The sequence below is a fragment of the Psittacula echo genome, assembly GCF_963264785.1.
Source record: "Psittacula echo genome assembly, chromosome: 10".
NCBI lineage: Eukaryota > Metazoa > Chordata > Aves > Psittaciformes > Psittacidae > Psittacula > Psittacula echo.
The window spans coordinates 14,880,278-14,902,571 of NC_137741.1; the positions used below are offsets into that span (position 1 = coordinate 14,880,278).

At 47.0% G+C, this 22,294-nt stretch overlaps 1 protein-coding gene across 4 annotated transcripts in view; it reads left to right on the top strand.

Moving 5' to 3' along the window:
• The window catches only part of NTRK3 (neurotrophic receptor tyrosine kinase 3), a 205,736-nt gene that overhangs the window by 46,634 nt on the left and 136,808 nt on the right, over nucleotides 1–22,294 (top strand). For all 4 annotated transcript variants that reach the window (XM_080626561.1, XM_080626563.1, XM_080626564.1 and 1 more), the window contains exons 4-8: nucleotides 6,103–6,171; nucleotides 13,482–13,639; nucleotides 15,843–15,985; nucleotides 16,579–16,720; nucleotides 19,001–19,297. In XM_080626561.1, coding sequence (XP_080482687.1) covers nucleotides 6,103–6,171; nucleotides 13,482–13,639; nucleotides 15,843–15,985; nucleotides 16,579–16,720; nucleotides 19,001–19,297 — 809 coding nt within the window. The remainder of the gene's footprint in view (nucleotides 1–6,102; nucleotides 6,172–13,481; nucleotides 13,640–15,842; nucleotides 15,986–16,578; nucleotides 16,721–19,000; nucleotides 19,298–22,294) is intronic.

Below are 22,294 nucleotides of genomic sequence, written 5' to 3' on the forward strand. Positions count from 1 at the left end.
GCCGTGGGAGCCCTGTGATGGAGGCGTGGTGCCTTCCGTCTTCCTGCTTGCTCTGCAACTTCTGTTTTGTAACGCTGTTGTTTAAAGGACAATGCAGGAGACCAGCCCCTTCCACCTCCTTCAGCCCTGTTTCAGTGACAGTTGAGATAATACACATTAAGGTTGTGCAGCTGGGAAGTAGAAGGGTTGATGGTTCTTTCTCCAGTATCGCACCTTCAGGGCTAGCTGGTCTAGGCCTTGTGGGTCGCTGGTGATGGTCTCTTGCTCTCCTGTGATGTGGGATGCTTTGAGTTTGGGAGGTTATTGGAATTTTTTACTCTAGCATTAAAACAAGGAAAAAAATGAGGGTAATGAGATGATAATGCGATGGGGTACGCTGTGTGACAACACACAGGGCAGTACCTGTGGGTATGAGAAAAGAATTACTTACACTATCCGAACTCACAAAGGAAGATTGAACCTTGGAGGCTTTTTGATTCTGCTGTGTTTGGGATCAGTAAAGACCTGGGTGTTGCTAAGGGGTTGCTTGAGGAGCAGAACTGGACTGTAGGTAATGTCAGACCATGGCTGGAGAACCAGCAAGGTTGTATAAACTATCTTACTCATCCTAGCACCCATACAAATGTCCTGGTGCTGAGTCCAGACAGGGAGCACCAATGGGAGAGCTGCTGGTGGCTGTGAAATCTCAGACTGACCAATTTAACACCATGTCCCATTCTATCGCTGCTTTCTGGGCACATGAGGTTTGTCTGTTCTTGTCATCACCCAGGGCTTTTGCAGGCTCCATCTCAAGCACATTGTGCTGGGGCTTTGTGCTGAGCTATCGGAGGTTTCAATTGAGTCAATTCACAGAGCCTGTTTTGGGGGGTGGGGGGGGGCTGTAATGCCATAGCTTCTGGGACCTGCTGGGGTAATTTTAGCACATTCATTAAGGGAGGACAGTACATTTTCCCCCCTAATGAGCAAAGCTGCTTACTAAACAGGAAAAGCAGGGAGGGCGAAGGAGAGGGCAGGGCAGGCGATGGAGAGTGTAATATTGCTTTTAGAGGTCACTGGAGTTATCTGGCAGGGATGAGCAAGCCCCAGAGTGACTTTCCAGTGTATCTCTGGTTCAAACCCAAAGTTTTAGCAGCTTTGCTGCAGAAATGAAACCAGGATGGAGCTACCCCTACAGCAGCATGTGAAGCTGTCGACATTTTTCTCTCCCATGGCCATGAGCACCCAGCCAAGGTCACAGTGAACTATGAGGTGATGAAAAGCACCCATTGTGTCCAGAACACAGGGAATATCAATGGAGTCCTACATGATACTAGTGGCATATCCAGCACTGGGGACTGCAGCTGAGGTTATGCATCTCTCCTTTCTGCCAGGCAGTCTCTTGAGCTCCATCAGCCCCAGCTGCTCTGTGCAGTTAATCCCCCCCAGTCAGGGTTTTCAGTGGCACCATGTTATTAAAACGTGTGAAAAACTTCTCCCATGCAGAAGTAGATGTGTCAGAGTGGAAACATCTACTGGAGTGGAGGATGGAGATGGGTGGAGGAGGCACAGGCACGGAGGATTCCTCCCCAGCAGCAGCGTTTCTGCCATTGCGTTAAGCTGAACTGCGTAATATAGCTTACAGTTTAATTACAGGGGCTCCTTGTTGGTGTCATTAATGAGGCAACTGGCTTAATTTAGCAGAATAAAAATGGCTTTTGTAGTGGAAACACTTTTGGCTGCTGGGCAATTGAGGGAGAAGAAAATGTGCTGTCTTCTCTTGCACTGAAGTCCACTTGTTCTGGGCTGCACTCAGACTCCTCTTTGTCTCCCACACCTACCCATCCCTTTTTAAACACAGGAGCTTGTTCAGCAGATGAGCCTCCATGGCCCCATTTGTCATTTATGGACTGGGACAAAATGACAATGGTCACCTCACCAGCAAGGTCTCCCCAGTGCCCGCAGGAGCAGGGGGAGAGTGTGCAGGATGCAGCGTGTCCCTTCCTGAAATGGAGGAGGATGGGAGGAGGGAAGAAACAAGAACTCAGACTTCACTGCCAGTGATAATGTCCTGCCTCTGGGGCATGTGTGGGGTTGCTGGTGGACAAGGCTGGTGGGGATATGGTGTGATGATGAGGAGCATGGCTGCTGCTGCAGGCGGAGAGTGGAGTGGTGTTGAGTCTGAGTCATGAGTGGGTTGGGAGTCAGCTGCCCTAGACCTGGTCCAGATGAGCTCCATCCAACACCTTCTCCCTACCCAACTCCTTTGAAACCTGTTCCAGAATGGCTTTTCCCATGTGGGTCCCTGGCAACTCTTTCTAAAGACTGCCTTTATGCAAAATAGCACCTTGTGAGTGATGGACAAAATGTCCCAGGGCAAGAAGCAATATGGATATGTTGAAGGAGCACTGATGGCAGGTCTGTCCTGAGAGAGACAGGCTCCTGTTTGTTTGCTGCTAAGAAATACACAGGGAAGGCATTTTGCTTCCCTCCCCCTGTGTTTCTTCCATGTGTGATGTGCTATATTTATTACAGGTGGAGCTGATGCATAGGCTGCTATAAAGGTTCTCTGGCATGCTCCACTACAGGGCTGCTTCCACTTTCCTATAACTCTGCCAGGTTTTCATTGCTCAGGCTGAAGTTTTCTGTGTTGGGTGTCTGCTCCTGGCTGAGTTATTTTTCTTTTTATTATTTCTTATTTCTTTCTAGTTTCAAATAAAAACCTGCTCAAATGTTTGAGGTGGTGGCTGAGCGGGGGGCACTGATCTGTTGCGTTCAAGCTAGAAAATACTGGTGATGCTCCTGTTATAGAGCCACCTGCACCCTCCTTTTGTGGAGGGGAAGAAACTTTGTCAAAGGACAGATTTACTTGGAAGACTTGATTTTTGCTCTGGGATGTTTTCTTATGCAGGCAGAATGGCTCTGGATCCAGTTGGAGGGGAAAAGTTTGGCAGAGGATGTTTGGGAGTGGATAAGGCTGATGAGGAGCCAGAGCTCTTGTTAGGAAGATGGGGATGGGACGTAAAAGTAGGGAAGATCATAGGATATTTTGGTGTGGATAAGGAAACCGGGGCTGAGAAGTATTTGGGAGTGTCTGGAGAGCAATGGGTAGTGCAGTTCAGTCTGCTGGGGAGAAGTGGATAGGTGGGGAGGAAGTAAAGGAGTTGGACACTGCAGGGGCAGAGATTTGGAGGTAACAACAGGTTTTCAGCCTTTGAAACAGTGATGGGGTGGCAGAACAGGCAGTTTGAGCTGGGAGGGGCTTGATTTTCCCCAGTCCCCCCTGTTCATGCTCTATAGTGGGAAACTCAGTGCATGGAGCAGAGGTTTGAGCACAGGGGGAAGCTCACAAGCGCCATCAGGATTTACAAAGTGCTGGAGCTCAGAGCTTCACCCATGGAGCTATAATTTAATCTCCTCGTGTGCATGTACTGTGATACCGTCTCTAATTACACAATCACACGCTATCTTCCCCAGGAAACCTGCCCCATCTAGTGTGTAGGATGGATCTGTTCTGGAGAAAAGTCAGTGCTGGGCCCTGAGGTTTCTCCATAGCAGCTCTTTATCTTTTGTGACAGAAAAGATAGCCTTTGCACATGGAAGCCCAATCCTGGCACCTCTGACCTTTGGGGTTTCTGTGACTGAAATGGTGTATTTTTAATGTGTGTTTTCATGCATGATCTCTTTCTGTCTCTGTGCTGAGATCAGGGACCTTTGCAATGGTCTGATGAAAGGACCTTTCGCATTTTAAAGCATCCGAGGTGTCTGTTTCTAATGACAAACACGTTCCTCCCGGTGTGCATGTCCTGGCTGATCAGAAATAGAGCAGTTGGTGAGTGTTTGCCTGACCAGAAGTTGATGGTCAGGTCAGATTGGACACTGACTTTGCCCTTTGAGAGCAGAGTCTCGTGCCAGATGTGTGCAAGGGAAGACCCATCTCCTCTTTGCCTAATACTTGCTGTGGTTTGTTGTCTGAGGGAGGGAGGAGACGGTAGGAATTAGTTTCCAGGGATTTCAGAAGCTGAGCACATCTGCCTGGCAAAGCTCCTTGCATTAGTGAGGCAGTTTCTTTCCTCCACCTCTCTGTGTCCTAAATTGTAATAACACGATCATGCTATTTTTGATTCCCTTATTTGTGCGGAAAGCCTGTTGTTTTTTTTCCTCTTCTCTTTCAGAATCCAATTTTCTCTTGACATTTCTGCCTAATGTAGCAAAACATGACCTTTGAGAAAGGACATTCCAGCAAGATTCACTCCCTCCTCTGCTTCTCTGCCTCTCTCCCACATCTTGCTGTCTCTCATGCATCCCCCTTTACGCTTTCTTCTGCTCTCTGGGTTGGGGGAGGGAATTTACTGCCTTGCTTTTCAGTAGCAGTGAGCTGCTCCTTCCCCTCCTACTTTTCATCTGTCTTTTTGCAGAGTTTCCAGGTGCTCAGTGCTCCGGGGTGGATAAAGGGAGTTTTGCAGTATTTCCCCCTCATACGCACTCAATTTCACCTGCTATTTTTACCACCTTTCTAAACTTTATTGGAGGCTGGAAGCAGTTTGTCTACAGCCGTAGGAATGGTGGGATCTCAGTCATGTGAAATGAGGTACCTGTGGTTTGCCATGGTTTCCACAGCAGGGTAGTCTGGTGTGAAGCAGAGCCAGAATTTAATGATGCAGCACTGTGTCATCATGGTGTTTGGGCTCATTCTTCTGCCAGGCTTGTGGAGAGCCTTTGGGATGATGGTTTGCTGTGTGATTGCAGACCTAGTTGCAAAGTTTTGGGCTTTGCAGCATCACTTGGTGGCCAGTGGGACAGGACCAGAGTGGCTTTTCCCATGTGGGTGCCTGGGCTCTTGCATTTGCCCAATGCACATCTGCCCTTGCTGCAGCCTGGTCTATAGCAACAAATGAAACTCTTAGCACAAATCCTTGTGCATTAGACCTGCATCAGCAGGAGCTGTTCCAGGATTTGCTTTCTTGGTTTTAGCATGTTCCTGCAAGTCAAACTGGGATTGCGTGCTGAGTCTGGCATGGCTGGACTGCCACTGTCACCTCTGTGCCACCTTGTTCCATATCTCCTCTCTGGCCAGCTGAGAGTTTAATGAGCCTGCAGGTAGTTCATGCCTCTGGTCCTTCATCTCTTTGTCCATCTGCAGTCCTGCATCAAGCTGCCCTGGCTGCCTGCAGCTCACCTGAGCAGCTTGTGATGGGGAAGGAGACTGCAGGGACATGGATGGATTCAGCAAAGGATGGGAGGCAGCATTTCCTGTTTCTTCTGGAAGCCAGCATGGATATGGAAGGACTTCGGTTTCTTCCAGAGCTTGTGATCACTCATCCCTCTACTCACGCCATGGGCTGGTCCCTCGGTTGGTGGCTCTCAGGCTGGCCAGGCATTCCAAGCCTGCCAGCTACAGAAGGTGTTTCATTACCTTCTTACACCATTAGAAATGCAGGGCTTTTCTCTTTGCACTCACTCTGTCCCAAACACATTCGTTCCTCTAGTTTAGTACTTTGGTTGCTTTTACGCTCTTGCATCCTCACTGGCTTTCAGCTCAAGAGGTGATGTGTGCTGGGTTGCAGAGCTCTCCCAGGTAGATGAGATTGATGTTTTTGCAGGTTTGGGCAGATGGAGAGAGGGATGGGGAGCTGTTAGCTGCTGTAGCAGCAGTACCCCTGGGTGCAAACAGCACACAACCATGTACTGGGATGCTTTGAGAACACAGCTACTGCAGATCATACGGTAACACCTTGGGTAATCATTGTGCTGTCGTTTGAACCTGACTGTTACTATTTTTAGCATGAGGTTTGTTCATAATTTTTTGTTCAGGTTGAGATTAGACTTGTTCTTTCTGCTTATGGTTGGCTGAGCTCCAGACTCACGGGCAAGAATCAGATATCTCTTAGTCTGTTTGGGTTGGTTTTTAATATTGCTGCCATTTCTCTCTTGGAAAAAGAAATAAAATAAGAAACTTCCATTTAAGTTCATCCTCATTAAAATCTCTCATTATGAAAGCTAAACTTGGGTCCTAAGCTGCTTGACAAGCTCTTTGTTGAGGAGGACGATGAGCTCCATGGAGGCGGTAGGGCCACGTGCAGGAGGAATTACTTACCATGGCTTTGTTTTCTTGTTAATTTTCAGAGACCTCTCTGGGAATCGGCTCACCACTCTGTCATGGCAACTCTTCCAGACCCTGCGACTCTTTGAACTGTAAGTCCCACCCTGGAATCATCTCCTGGGAGAAGAGGGGAGGCTGACAGGAGGAACAGTTTCCAAATAGAGCTGTTCTGAAGCCTATGAATAATTACCTAGAACTCCAGCGGGCAGCACCATCCCTGGGAGGGTTATCTGGCTACAGGAGCACCAGAGCAGAACTGCTTCTCTTTCAACTTCACAGCAGCTGACTAATTAATATTGGGATGATGAGCAAGTCATGCTTGGGGTAGTAAATGGTTGACTAACTCTGGGAGCACACTGGAAATACTTACTAGGCCAGATTTTGAGTGGATCTTCTCAAATACCTGATCCTCATCTGTTGCAGGGTAGGGCCAACTGGTTTCCTCCTGCTGATGGACATGCTTTATCTGACATCCCTGTTTTTTAGGCAAATGTCTCCCTTGCTCTGTAGCAATTGAGGCTCCTGTGTGGGAGATGAGGTAGTATCTCTCCTGGGGCGCTGGTGGCCTTCAGCCGGCTGAATTATTGATAGAGCATTCAGCGCTGTGCTTGAAGAATAAGTGGACATGAAATCAATGGAGCGTTGCCCTGATGACCCATTTTGTTGAATTTTAGAAATAGTTGTTTGTTAGGTATAAAAAAATATATATATGTAGGATTTGTCCCAGAGGATCCTGGGAAGCTCCATTCATCCTCACTGCTGATCAATAGAGCTGTAAGCTAGAAGTGACTTATGAAAGAATAAAGACAGTCTTTCAAGTGGGAGTAAGTGTGTTATCACCAGTGTTACTGCAGTGTATTTTATTTCTGTCAAATTGCTAAATGAAAAATACTAATGGTGATATTAGAAAATAGAGAAACGCCCTTCTGATGGGGGGATCTGGCTTGCAGAGTTGAAATGCTGAATTTGGAATTTATCGCCTTACTCATTACAGTTCTAAATATTTTTTCTAGCCTGGCTCAGGTTTCAAGTTTAATAGCATGAGTCATTTGTATTCTTAGACCTTTACTTATTGTCATTGCACTGTCTGGCAAAACTCAGATTGATGGTTGTTACCCAAGAGACACCCAAGAGTGGAAGAGCAAATGGGGCTGCAGTCCTGAGCTAAAGGCACTGGCAGGGCCCGGAGTAATGGTGAGCCTGCAGATTAATGGCAATGCTTCCAACAGGGCTTGTTTTTATGTGGCTTTGTTTCATTTGGTCATATTTTGTTTCTTCAGGCATGTCCCAGGTCTGCCAGCCCAAGTCAGGCTCAAAAGACCAATACCGAGCATAAAAGGAATTGAGATGCTGCTGTTTGGGCAGTAAAGTGTGCTAGTCTCCACCTGATGAAGTATACATCTGTGTTTTCCTGCTATGGTGATCCTGACAGGGAAGCTACTGTACTTGGAGTGGCTTTGGTTGGTGTCAGCAGAGTCACTTGGGGCAAGTGCTCTGCAGCCTGGCAAATGGGAAGGAACTGTGCTCAAGAGCTGTTTTCTCAGAGCTAACAAGCCCTGACTGATGAAAGAAATAATGCAGATAGAAACATGAGAGATCACAGGGCTGGTTGGTAAAAAGAGGTGATGGGGTGGGAAAGCAGCGCTGATGTGATATGTGGCGTCCATGGTGTCCCGCGGGGAGGTTTGGCATTGCACAGGGCTGGAGCCTCAGCCCGACCTCTCCTGCCACCAGGCTGTGAAAGGGACCTTGGCAAACCACCCCCTGCTACCAGCTCCAGTGACCAACTTAGACCTACAAATGTGAGTGCCTGTAGGGTCTGGCTTGCTGTTGGCTGCACTGGAGTAAGAGCATGGCCAGTGGTGCTCCTTGTCGCTGAGGACCCTCCATACATGTGAGTGCAAGGGGGATGATCAGTACCAGAATAAGATGATGGTGCTGTTCCCTAAAGTGTGCTGAGAGAGGGGTATTTTAGCTAATGGACACTGGGACATAGGTGTTAATGGGGCAGGCGGATGTGCCTGCTGTGTCCTCCCTGGGGATGTGAAACTGTCGTGCTGAACTGTGGATTTATTTGGGATAAGGCAGCATGGATGTGTAGCTTAAGCTATGGGCTCTGAGTAATCATTCACGTAAAGATGCTGGGAATCAAGTTAAAGGCGTATGTTATCTACCGTGGGCTAGAAGGATGGGACCTGCTGATGAGGAAAATCAAGCACATAAGATGGGGAGAAATTAGTTGTAGATATGCAAAAGTGGGAAATACTGTATTTATTTTTTTTAGAAATGCAGAGGATGGGTGAGTAAAAGACAGTTTTTTTGGCACACTGATCTCCAAGGAGGCTTCCAGAACCTGCGAGGGAGACAGAATACATGGCCCACATAAAGTGAGTGTGAAGCACTGGTGAACACTAGAAAGGGAGTTGCAGACTGACATCAGTCAAGGACTTGAATTCGAGCCAAAACACTCTGGAAAGGAAGAAGGTGGTGAGCAGTAGAGACTGATGCAAAGGCAGCAAGGCATAGGGAGGCAGGCTGAGCAGCAGCACTTGTGCACGGCTGTGCAGAGGAAAGAAGACCCCAGAGACACATAGATGCTGGAAAGGGTCTCCTCTTCTTGAGAGGGTTAGGTCTACAGGGAGGGTTGGTGGGACAAGTGGGTGCAGGTCTGTAGTGGTTCACCAGAGGCACTTTACGTTAAGTACCAGCGCTACCAGGTAACAGTGGATCCAGAGTGGGGATAGTCACTGAAGGCAAAACTGACTTGCAATGAGGCAGCTTGGAGCAGCAGGGAACACAGGAAGGGAAGCGATGGGAGGATCATCCTCCAGGAGAGTGCTGGGAGAAGATTAACTAGAAATGATGCAATGTGGAGATTGCCAGGGAACACAGGACCTGACAAAGACACTCACGGTGAACATGGAGGAGGAAAGAGCAGAAGACTAATGGGAAGATCATGCCACGCTATGAGAGCAGGCAGGTGGATGGGAATTTGGGACTTGAAACAGCTGCCTGGCAGCATTCGAGGCATATCAAGCTCAGGAAAATGGTATTGCTTTAAAGCACAGTTTCTTTTATTGTTCAACAGAGCTGAGATTTTTTTCCCTGCTGACTCAGTGAAGAAAGGATGGCAAAACTGAGGCACACTTCCAAAGAATATTATCTCTTTTTCCTCCTGGCCAGAAGCAAGGCTTGGAATGGTTTCCAGTGACTCCAGCCCTAATTCCCACAGCACGGGCTGACCTTGACCGCAGGGGTTTGGGCTAATGTGTGCACAACCCTCCGAAGTCTGAAACTGAGTGTGCACAGGGAAGCATCTGACACATGCAACAGCTCATAAACATTGACTTAGAGCCTTTCTTATCCAGAAGTCACAGCTGGTTTCCTCTGTCATGTCCTTGGCTTCCTTTGTCATGTCCTCAGAGAGCTTAGAGCTGACATTTCAAGAAATTCCATCCCGGAAAGACCTAAAACTCTGGATCCAATTACATCTTTGGTTGTATAAGACCTTGTAGTCCTGAACATCTCACTGCTCTGCCTGGCCCATGAGCATTTCTAATACCAGCAGTCTCTGCTAGCTTGCTCTGCAGTATGTTTCTGTGATGCTACAGCAAGAGGCTTTAGTAGGGATGGGGCACAGCAGTGTCTCTCTCTGTTAATGTTCTGAGTCCAACTTATCATCTGTGCCTTTAGCCTCTAAACTTGTTGCCGCCAACAGTCACACTAATAGAGTTGTAGGTAGACAGTGGGTACTTGCCTGCTCTCTGCATTAGCTAATCCAGCCATCGTGCGTCACTTCCTGTCTGAGTTCTTCCTTTTCTATCCCATTCCTTTTTGGCAGGGGTTTGGAAATAACAGCTCTGGCTGAACTGCCAAGAGAAGTCCTGGTTTGGGGAAATAAATAGAAATGAAAAACAAAAATAGGTTTTGTTCTCTCTCTGCTGGGCGCTCTTTGGTTCTCAAGCTTAGGGAAGCGATCTCAGTCCTGAGGTAGGAGAGTGTTATAATTGCAAGTGTATGAAACCTTGGCAGCAATTTTATGTGAATTGAAACAGACAGGAAAAGTGTGGCAAGGATCTCCACTGCCCTCTGAGAGGTTTTAGCTCCAGACAGCTTTGCTTTAGCTGCTGAGTGGGGAGGTGTGGAACAGGACATGTGAATCATTTAGCTGCCTAGCCTGAAAAAAAACTTGCTCTATGTGTGTGTGAAGTTCTGTCTGTCCCAGTGCATACTGGGTTTCTGATGGCATCCCTTCCCACGCTGGTGCACCCTGTAGGCTGCCCAGGCGGTTTTGGGAGGTAGTAGGTACGGGTTTCTGTGGGGAGCAAAGCTGGGCTCAGCAGTATTGCTGTCTCTTAAGTGCTGACTTGGTTGCCCACATGCCTTTAGGGTTTCTGCTCTGTCGTTGTCCCATCAATTGCCAAGGTAGGGCATGCCTGTCACAGTTTTCCTCTGTCCCAAACACAAGCCCTATGATGTGCCTGCTTCCCGGAGCGCACCCTGTTGCCTTTACCAGGGGCTGATGCATGGCTCTGGCCCATGTGCAGGTCTGGTCCTTTTTTGGGCCAGCTCCTTGGTGCAGAACCAGATTTGCTTGTGCAGAGGGACCCCAGCTCACTCCTAGCTGTGATACTTGCTATTTCTCACAGTAATTTTCAGTTTTAATGGGGCCTCCAGAAGGTGTGGGAGTGTGCATAGCTCCTGAGCGCCTGTAACCAAATGATGCTTTGGCAACATTTCCAGGCTAAGGCTACGTGCAAAAATGCCCTTTGGGTATACTTGTCCTCTCTGGGAGTAATCTGTGCCGGATACAGCTCATGAGAAGGAGCCCCTTGCCTTAATTATCACTGTGGTGCTCCTGCGCTCATTAAGCACACAACAGCAATGAAGACCTTTGTCCTTCACACTGTGATGGAAGACATCTCCACAGCACATGGTGATGTCTTCTGGCCTGATGGTGGGTTTTGGCCAAAGGGAGCCTTGTGATGCCTAAGGCACTGCTTCTTGCAGAGAAGGGAGGGTGCATTTATCTTGGCAAGCAGAGGGTTATTAGTAGTGGAGATGTACAGAAGTTGTGGGAGGAAGAGTTGGAAGGAGCTGCAGCTCCTAATGATCCTTGCAAGGGATGAGGAGAGAATCGTAAATAGTTTGGGTTGGAAGTGACCTTCAAATGTCATCTAGGCCAATGCCCTTCAATGAGTAGGGGCATCTTCAGCTGGATCAGGTTGAAATGGAGGTCTAGGTTTTTGGACAACATGAATGTGGAAATCCCTATACACTTCTCTGGAGAGTTGGCTGGCATGGCAGGCAGGCTCCAGGCAGCGAGAGATGACACCTCCCATATGTCAAGAGTGCTTTTGCAACGCACGTTAGTGAAAATGAGTGCACACATCTGTGCCCTTTCTACCCATGGTGCCATGCCAGCTGCTGGTGGCACATCCAGCTGGTGATGGGGGTTAATTTGTGCAAAAGCCCCTGTGGGGGTCTCGATTAGAGCGAGTTACATCACTGATGGTGGAGCAGGTCGTGGGTAGGTTCTGTCTTGAAGCCCATTGCTCCTGTATTATTCATGGGCCTTCATGAATTAGCAATGGGCTGGGAAGGCTGCTGTCTATTACTTACAGAGTTGCCTTTAAGTGCTAGGACAGCAGATCTCCCCGGCTGCCTCATTTTGTGAGGATATTTGCAGCAGAACAGAATTTCTCCCCTGTTGTCTGTGAGCTCCTCCAGCTCCCTGTTGGGTCCCAGGGTACAACTCCTGTTACCTGATCTGCTGTTAGCTGAGTCCATGGCTCTTAGTAAGCGCCATCCCATGTCCTGCTCGTAGCACTGACCTTGGGAGAATCCCAATGAAAAGATTGGATTCATGGCCATGCTGAAGAGGACGCAAAGCCTGTGTGAAACACTGTCAGTACTTGTCATAGCATGCAGCTAATGCCTTGTCATTTGAATCCCACCAAATCACTGCGCTAATCTGCTCTGATCTGTTAATTTTTGTGCTTTGGCCTTTGAGTTGCTTGTCTGAGCTTTGTAACTGCATTGAAAAGGTTTACGTGTTTTTGACAGGAAGGGAATGAACTAATGAAAAGCCACAGAGTGAAGATTAACTGAGTGTTTGTTCTTGGAGGAAAAAAACCCCAAAGTCAGATGGCATCTTGTTCTATAAGAAGATTTAAAGTGGCATCGTTAAGGTTCAGGTTGAACACCCGTGGGTGCTACCAGAAGGTCCCTTCTCATCTTCCTCCTTTTGCAGTACTGTATTGACGTATCAGGAGCTGCACATGTTTGGAAGATTGTTTCCAAATCCTGTTAGTTGGTGGAATTAATTTTGTGAAAGCAAGCATGAATTTTGCAGTAACACATGGAGCAGGCCAGAAAAACAACTTCCTCCTATAGGACAGAGGAATTTAGATCCTGCTTGAAGCAATAGTTTGACCTTTGGAGATGCCTGTCTGCTTGGGGTGACTGAGCTCGCCTTTTGCAGTGCTGGCTCCTGTGCTCCCTATTTTCTTTTGCCCCACAGTTATGTGGGGAAATACTCTGGTCAGGCTGTGTCTCCTGTTCTGCTCTAGTTTGCAACCTGTGTTGGTAACCCAGTCTATCCTGGCTGAGCACTGGGCTCTGCTCCCGGCTGTGACTTGCTCTCCTTGCATCTCCGCAGAGAGCTGCAGGGCTTTAAAAATGTAAATGAAATGGTTAATAGGTTGGAAAATCAATTATAATAAACATTCCTGGTATATAAACTATGTGTAAGTGTGGTTTAAATGAAGTACATTAAAGGCAGTGCTTTTCTTCATTTCTCCTGGCCAGGTCAGAAGGGTCTCAGTGCAGTGCTGTTTGATTTGATTAAAATGCATGATATCCTGCGCATTAGCTCGTGTCCTGGGTCACCAGGAGGCTGTGTTCGTGCAAGGTACTCGGGAGGATTGCTGCCAGCTTCACTGAGTGCTTGTGGGGACTGGAGGTGTGTTTTGCCCAGCAGGCTTTGGGACTCTACTGAAGTGGGATTTGAAGATGTCAATCTATATTATAGGGTAGTGAGGAGCTGCCTGCTCCTTTGCTGAAGGATGTATGCTCTGGGTGTCTGGATGACTGTGGGATCTAGCTGCAGATGTGCAGTGAAAGGTGTGTATTATGTGCTGCCCTGGGAGATGTAAAACCTTGTGTGCATGCGTGAAGGAGACTGTAAACACGTGGATATATAACCTCTGTCGCTGTGGAGGTGGAAAAGAGGTGAATAACGAGTGTCACAAGACCCCAGGCAAATAACACAGAGGAGATTCTCCCTTAGCTCTAAAAGGACCCCTGCACCTGCGTGATGGCTGTTCTGCTGGGGTAGCCCAGAGCCAGGCGATGGCCCTGCTCATCCCACCATCCTTTCTCACACTCTTTCTGCCCATAGGAGACTAGAGAGGAACCTTTTTAACTGCAGTTGTGACATCCGCTGGATCCAGCTCTGGCAGGAGAAGGGTGAGGCGAACCTGCAGTACCAGGATCTCTCCTGCATGAACATGGATGCAGCCATCATCCCTTTGCATGACATGAACATCACCCAGTGTGGTAAGCACTCCTAGGGCCAGGCACAAGGGAAGCGAAGAGGGTGCTGGGAGGGAACCCTGTCCTATCTGGCATCTCTGGTTTGACCATTTGCTTGGGTAACCTGGTGTAGGAGAATCCCACCATGTGGTCAAGAACAAGACAATTGAAGCTGATGGGGGGTAGTTTGTGTATTAAAAATAGAGTATCTGGTTAAATGTGGGGCTGCTGTTTATTTGTGTGTGGAGGTATTGGGTGATCTGGGGCATTTCCTTCACTGTAATGCTGTTGCTTGACAGAGTGTCTACGATGAGTCTGTGATGTCTTGAAAAGGTGGTATGTGTTTCATGTTGCTCTTCAGCTGTCTAACAAATACTAGAAGCAGCATATCATTAAAAGATACTGCTACTATCTTTCATAATTACTCTTAGGAAATACACGTCTCTGTTCATTTTCCTTTGTTTTGTTTTTTCAATTGAAAGCCCATATCTGTAGGGAAGAGGCAGGAGTGACTTTTATATATCTTTTTGTTGCCTGCTGATGTTTAAAAGACTCCAGTGGCCCCAGGAGCATCATGAGGCATGTTCAATAGTTACCCCTTTCTCCTTCACCTTGTTCACACGTCAGCTGCCTGTTTGGTGTCAGGTTTTGCTCTGCTGTTGCCATTACTGGAAAGCATCCCTTGCAGAGTGAGGAGAAGGAGGTGTACCTTCAGCACAACAATTAAACTGTCTATATGCAAGCATCTGTCAAACTCAAGGGCTGGAAAAAAGGAGGAAACCCAGAGGTTTTCTTTCTTTTCTAGGAATTTGGGTTGGTTTCTTGCAGCAGTGGAGGACAGACAACACGCACGTTCAGATTTGCATGACTTTTAAATTATTTTCAAGTTCATGATGTCCCTTTATTAAGCTCTGGAAATTGGCCAAAGTGTGCTCACATGTGGATGAACTAATAAGATTTAAGAGAGTGCTGTAATTTCCTCCCTGCATGGGAAGAATAATCTGCAAGGATTAGAGGGGAAAAAAATCCTTAGGGATCAGGGGCAGGAGGAGAGGTGGCTCCACCAATGGTGGTGTTAGACTCTAGGGGACAGCAGGATGCTGATTTGGGAACACGAGTGTGCTGGTGTGCAGGGTGAGAACATTCTGACCTTGTAGTCTTGTGGAAGGACAGGGAGCCGCACTGGTCTGCTTTCCTCTAAAGAGAGTCTGTCTGTTCAAGCACTAGGACAACACAAGGGTTGTTGTCTTTGTCCTTCAGTGCTGAGGGGTGGCATGTCTTTGTGTGGCCATGTTTGATACCAGCTCAACCTGGAGAGAGCATACATTATCCTTCCCATCTCACTCTTCACTGATTCTTGCCACCTCTGCAGCTTTGCTAGGCCACTGCTTCCTTTCTTCTGGCATCCCCTCAAATCAGTAGAGTGTTGTTTCCTTCTTGGTGTCACTCTTTGATGGCAATGAAAGGATGTGTATCTCCATCCATGGCTTTGGGATGGTGTGATGGATGCCTTTGCCCTATAATGGGAAGGGACCATTGGTCAATAACCCAGTTTGCTTCGAAGACAGTAAGAAAGCTGTCTGCCTTTCTTGAAACCAGTGTTGTTTTGTTTCGTGTTGCAAAGATATTTGGTGCCTGTGGGAGCAAGAATGGAAGTGGTGTAAGTCAGAGCTACCATAAATCAGTGAATGCCTCTGCCACCACTGGGGAAGAGCAAGGGCACCTTTTATTAGGAAAGTTGCAGTTAATATGAGGATACATCCTTGGTCATCTCTTGATTGTTATAAATTAGAAGGACAATTTACTGTGCTGGGTGCTCTGTGCCTTGTCTCTGGAGGTGGGAACAGTTTGAATCCTGTCTCAGCACACGCAGCTTTCCCATATGCCCTTGAGAGCAGCTCTTGTGGGAGTTTGAGATTGGGATGGGTGTTGAGTGAAGGGAAGGGGCAGCTGGAACTGAACACCAGCTTTCAGATTCAAATTTAATGGAAGAGTCTGTTCGTCTGCACATCCCCTCATTTCCAGTGTCTACATTTTCCCTATCTCCAAGACCCCCAACTTCTCTCAGTAGGGCAAGGCTGTACTGTTGCCTCCCTACTGTTTATCTCAGGATGCTGGAGGATGATCTGGGGAATAGCTTGGTGGGATATGGATCCACGCATGCCCTGTGGTTGGCGCTAGCAAACACTGCTCCAGACCTGAGCACTTTGTTTTCTGGCTCTTCTAGACCTCCCTGAGATCAGTGTGAGCCATGTGAACCTGACGGTGAGGGAAGGGGAGAATGCTGTCATCACCTGCAATGGCTCAGGCTCGCCACTGCCCGACGTTGACTGGACAGTGGCTGATCTCCACTCCATCAATACACACCAGGTAGGGGCTGCAGGATCTCAGTGCTGCCTGTGCTTGATGTGGCAAAGGCAAGGTGGTGGCTATGGACTCCCTAGGTCCGTGCATGCAGGGCAGAGGGTCATGTAGATGGTGGAGCCTGCTATGAGAAACATGAAATGGTCGTATCCAAAGGAAAATTGAGGTTGTACCTTATCCACATGAGAACCTGGGAGCTACCTGAAGGCAACAAAACCTTCCCTCTTTATGGCTGAAAAGTGAAGATGAGATAGTTTCATATTTCAGTGCTCCCTAATTGAATTAACTTATGTCTCCTCTAATGAAATTGTTTATGGGGGTGTCTGCTGCAGCTGAAATAAGCTTTTCTAGAGGTAAGCCATGTTTATCAGTGCTACAGCCCTATGGCTTTACCCCTCCTAGTAGTTCTTCTTATAAGATGTGGTGTATTTAATTATGTGAAGAAATATCTCACTTCAACCAGTTCCCAGTTGTCCTTGGATTTTGGAGACCTTCTCTTATCTTATGTGGAAATTGTTCCTCATTTTCCTGTGGCAGTAGCAGGAAGGAGAGCAGCCACCAAACACTGATTTCTGTCTGTATTTCTCTGGGATTTTTAGACCAATCTCAACTGGACCAATGTTCATGCCATCAATTTGACCTTGGTGAATGTCACCAGTGAGGACAATGGATTCCTTCTTACCTGCATCGCTGAGAACGTGGTGGGGATGAGCAATGCCAGTGTACTGCTCACCGTCTACTGTAAGTAGCAGTGGAGAGACCTTGATCTTGGAGAGGCTGGAGGGTTGCTCTGGGAACCATTTGAATGTATGGCTGCTTTCTACCTGTGACGTACTGGTTTTGTGGATGTTTAGGAGCTGAGCACAGTGAGGAGGAGGTGGATCCTCACACAGCTCTTTTAAGTGTCAGTATGTTTGCTTTCCTACTGCCTCTATTAATGCAGAAATGAGCACTAGAGCAGGGAAGGAACAGCAGTACCACACTGGTGGTAGACATCTCTCCGCCCATCTGTTGGAAGATCCAGCAGAGTAAGGAAAAGCTGTAGAGGGACTAACACTGTTTACAGACACAGAGTTGCTTGCCCTGATGATAGCAGCATCAGGGCAAGGTCACTTTTGCTAAAGCCAGTGTAAATCTTGCCTCTTATTTCAGGGATGCTAGTGCTTCCTCTCAGATCTGTTCCTACAGAATTAAACTGCAAATGCTGTGTAAACATGCACATGTCAAATTTCAACTGTTCACTTTTTAGCTGCAAGTAGCTAAACTTTCTTTGTGCTTTCTAATATAACTTAACACAAACCTGACCTTAAGAGGAAGTTTACACAGCTTTGTGTTCTCAAGCAGCTGAGATTTACTATATGTTGCTGAGTCTGTAATATTTGCCCTTACTCTGTAGTTTGAAAAACCCCTCAACCTTGGCAGGTAGTGCAGAGACCCATGTGAGATTGTGGCTAGTCTGAGTGAACCCACAGGTATTGTGTGTCCAGTGCAGTGCAGGAGACATGGGGTCCTGTAGACAAGGCAGTCACAAAGAATAGGAAGAAGAGGAGATGCTTTACTGCTTTCATCTTCTTCCCAATAAGTACTATTGATGGATTGAAGAATGGAGGTGATTAAAGTTCACATCAGCTCAGAGGTGATTGGTCAGCAGGCGTGTGTGTTTTGCACTGTGTTTTAGCGTCTTTTCCTCCACACCTTAAACTGCACTATGTCAATGCCTATATTCACCCATTTAATCCTCTAAGCTGTGACAGTTTCTGTTGCCCCTGCTCTTGCTGCCCAGACCCATCACTCAGGGTGCAATTTCACGCTGAAAAGATCTGGGTTTGTGCATGTAGGTGGCTGCCTGTTTTGAATCCTCCTTGCCAGGAAGATGTGAGCAAGCCACATGCAGATCTAGGCTTGCAAGTGAAAAAGAGGTGGCTGGGATGCAGCTCTGTGGTTCGGGGTAGTTGGGTGCCGGTGAGATAATTTTGCATAGCTCCAGTCATCTCTTCACCTTCTTATCTTTTAACACTTTCACTGCCTAAAAATGTCTCTGCCTTTTTTTCCAAAAGATGGCTAAAGTTGGTACATTGTTTTTATTTGTTGTGGATGCCCCATGGATTGCCTTTGCGACCGGATGGTACCAGGATAAAGGGAAGACCTACATTTTAATGACATGGTTTAGTGGTGGACTTGGCAGTCTTGGGCTAATAGTTGGACTTGATGATCTTAAAGGTCTTTCCCAACCTAGTTAATTCTATGATTCTATCTTGTGTCCTCTGTCTTTGCTCAATACTCTGTTATTATAGTTCAGACCTTGTCAGCCTTGTGGTTTGGGGACTTACATGTAGGCGTTGTCAACAGGGTTTCAGAAGCAATGGCAGAATAACATTTGAATTCTTGGGGAGTCCCAGGGGGAAGACGATGCATATGCAATAAACTGCAGGTGGAGTCTCTGTTTTGCTTTTCCCTCTCCCACTCTAGTCCCTTTAATTAAAATACCCCTGGAGGGTGTTCGGCGGGTGAGAACTCCTTTGGGATATTCAGGCAGTCAAAACCCCCAAGGACAGGCAGTCGCTGAGGGATGTTTGCTTCCACAGCTGTGCAATCCAAAACTGCTTACTGTGACTGGAGAGCTCCCATGGGCACCTTGCACACGTGTACTGTAACAGTGCTGCGTCGCCACGTTCTCCATAATGGGGACACACGACCCCCCCATCATCCCTTGAGGGAAGGAGAGTAGCAGTAGGGCAACTCCTACCTTAAATTCTTTTGGGCTAGTGAAAGGACCATCCCTGTCGTTAATCTGTACTCCTATTCAGAAGCCAGAGAGATCTGGCTGTGGTTCAGATCCTCCTTCAAGGGAGCGTGGAGTGGTTCTTGTGATTTAGTGCTGCTTCTTTGCAGACATCCATGGGAGGAGTAGAAGGAACAAGGGATTTCAGAGGCATTTTCAATAATCTTAATCTCCGTGGTGCACAGAGGCGTGATGTGAGTGGAGATGTGCTGTGAGCCTGCCCTGTTTCTCTCTGCTAGATCCCCCTCGCATCCTAACTCTGGAGGAGCCGGTGCTACACTTGGAGCACTGCATTGCATTTGCAGTGCATGGGAACCCAGCTCCCACCCTTCACTGGCTGCACAACGGCCAGGTCCTGCGGGAGACAGAGATCATCCACATGGAGTTTTACCAACAAGGGGAAGTGTCTGAGGGTTGCCTGCTCTTCAACAAACCCACTCACTACAACAATGGCAACTACACGATTGTGGCTACCAACCAGCTGGGCTCAGCCAACCAAACCATCAAAGGACACTTCCTTGAAAAGCCCTTTCCAGGTAGGATAATCAGTTTATCTCATCAGGGTTGCTTGCAAACCAAAGGTTTTACTATGGTCCCACCAATAATCCCTGCATCTAGATAAGGCCTTGACAACCTGAGTTGGTCTTTGAGCAGCAGGTTGGAAGAGGTGACACCTGGAGGCCTGGTCACCTCCAGTATATTTGTCCTACTCATGTGTACTTTGGTGTCATAACTCTTAAGTGAAGAGAGAGACACACTGGTTTAGATATTTTTGTTGTGTAACATATTCTGCAGTGTATTGTTGGGCTTTTTTAAAGATCTTTAGGGATTTCAGTGGGAATAGGATGTAAGCTTGGTCAATTATTTTGGATCTCTTCTGGGGTGCCCCAAAGAGGATGCCCAGGTTTTTAGAGAGAAAGTATTCTTCAATGTGGTTGCTAGTTGTGAGCGAAAGAAATCCCTTTGAAGTGATGCAGCTTTTCCCTTTTTTTTTCCTTCTAGCTTGCAGTTGTGAAATGATTAAAGCTAGATGCAGCAGTGTCAGGATTGTTTTCTTTCTGAATATGACATGTGCAATGCCAGGATGACAGGTCTACAAAAGATGCGATGGCTCAATTAGTTGCTTTGTATCAGTTTGCTGGGATTTCTTAACTGATTGCTTGGAATTCCCTGTTGTACTCCCTAGTGATTCAGAACTTAACTGCAAAATAACCCTACAATATTTGAGGACATGAAGATCCAGCTCTGGGGAGAACAGCAGAGACTTTTTTGGTGACATGTCCACTCCATAGGAGTGTAGAGGGTCTTGGTCTGCCCTCTGGCACTGCAACACCAGCATTTTGCTGGCCATTATGGAGTTAATCTGTGCATGCTGCTGCCTGTAGGAATGATGCCATGAGAAAGTGGCAGCTCTAAATTGGCCCCTGCAGCCCAAGAAAACCCAGCAAAATAGGGCATTTGCTAAATATAGAAAAATACCGACGGTACTCTCATTTATTATTTATATCACACCATATATGTACATAGAGTTTTCCCACAGGTCAAATACCATAAATGCAAACCCAAATCTCTGCCTTGAAGATCTGACAATTGAACAAATGAGCCGATATGGATGGGAGTGGAAAATTCGTATTCTGGCTTCCAGGATGATGCTCTGTTTGGCTATCTGACCTATTTATGTTTCCTTCTGTCAGGGCAGAGGAGCAGCTTATCAAATGTAGGTGGGTCAGGAGAGGTGTGCAGGTTTGCAGTCTCAGCTCTGTTAGGTCCCACCTTTGTGATTCCATTTCCCCATCTGTCAAATGGGGGCACCTCTTAAGTAGGTGCTGGACCTCCAGAAAAGAGGGCAAATCTGCTGTTCCAGAGAGCTGATTCTGGAAATGGATCTGAGCCATGCTGTGAAGTGGGAAGGCACATTTATGCTTGAAGAACCTTTTGTGTCGGAGGCTCTGAGAGAATGGGATTGTGTGAAATATATGTAAAACACTGCCCTTGTGAGTGTACCTTCACCCATACCTCGTGTATGGTGGTGTTGTGGAGAGCTTACTGACCCTGAACCATCTCTCAGTAGGAACTGACCCATTTATTTGTTCTGATCCAAAGTCCTAACCCATTCCTCACCCTGGCAGACCCTGTCAGCCCAATGCAGGATGTAATTTACTTTTCCTTGAAGCTAGTTGCTCCTTCCACTGCCACAGCTGACATTAACACTGAGTGCAACCAACGTTCATAATTTCCCATTTGAAGGTAGATTACTCCAGAAAATGCCACAGATTGAATGAACCACACCGGGGAACCTTAAAGAAACTTATTGCCTATAGCTATTCACAGGTGCTAGGGTTTTGCTGTCACTACCCAGGATAAGATTATAGACTTAATTGATGAAAGTGGAATGCCTGGAAGACCTCCTGACAACATAGAAAAGGACCTGTGACCATGTTTTTTAGAAACCCCTGGTCTGCAATCTCTTGGCACTGTACCAACTTGTACTTCTCAAGTTGAGAGAAGAAATGAGCGGTTAGAAGCTGGTTGGGAGGTGAGAGATATGCCCCATGCCATATCCTGATTCTTTATGATGATGTGGCTCTAGGAGCCAGGGCAGTGGCTCCCAGGATAGATTTGTGTCATATCCTGGGTAAAAATCTCATTGCATGTTGTCACTGGCATCCCCACCACAGGCTACTATCTCCTTGTTTAATACACGAAGGTTAATGTACCTACTACCTCCTGTGTGCTAAGCATTCAGTTATTTGGGAACTCAAGTTGTTGGACATTTCTTGGCTGAGTTTTATGCTTCAGAAAAACAGGATTTAGTGGGAAAAACTTTTTGAGGGTGTCTGTTGAATTTGTTTACTCCAGCAGAGAAGAATGGAAAGAGGAAAATGTGGAAGCAGTGAGAATTTTACAACTAGACTTTGTCTGCCTTAATAAGGAAAAAAAAAAAAGTCTCCAAATGAAATTTTTCTTCCTCTTTTTTCTTTTTTCCTTATTTTTTTCCCTTGCTACAAAAGCCAAGGAAAGTTCTTCTGCTTGACTTGAAACAAAAATATTTTTCCAAGCTTTTTCCCCCCGTTTGGAAAGCCGTGTTTGTCACCTGGGGGTTGTTTTACACTTCCCTTCCAAACCTCACCCATACTTCAGTGTGAACATTTCAGCGTCTTTCCAGGAGCTCTCTGCCAGCAAAGCTGTGTAAACTCCAGTTAATATCGTGCTCAATTTCTTACATAGGCGAGTGAATTGAAAGCTGACGTTATCCTCATGCTATGTAAACTGAGTGTCACTGAGAGCTTTAGACCTCATTGTCTGGGGCCTCGGCCACCTTCAGAGCTGAAGGAGCTTTACTGAATAGACTCAAGCAGTCAAGATGCTGACAGCAGGAACTGGCGTAGCTGTTTCTGGCAAGAGGCCACAGCTTCCACATCCAGTTCAAATGCTAGCAGCTTTTCTGAATGGCTCATGATAAGAGACCTCCCCTAATCCCCTGTCCCAGGTTGGGCTTTCCTTCCTGGGGGTTGGTCCTTATCCTTGTAGGA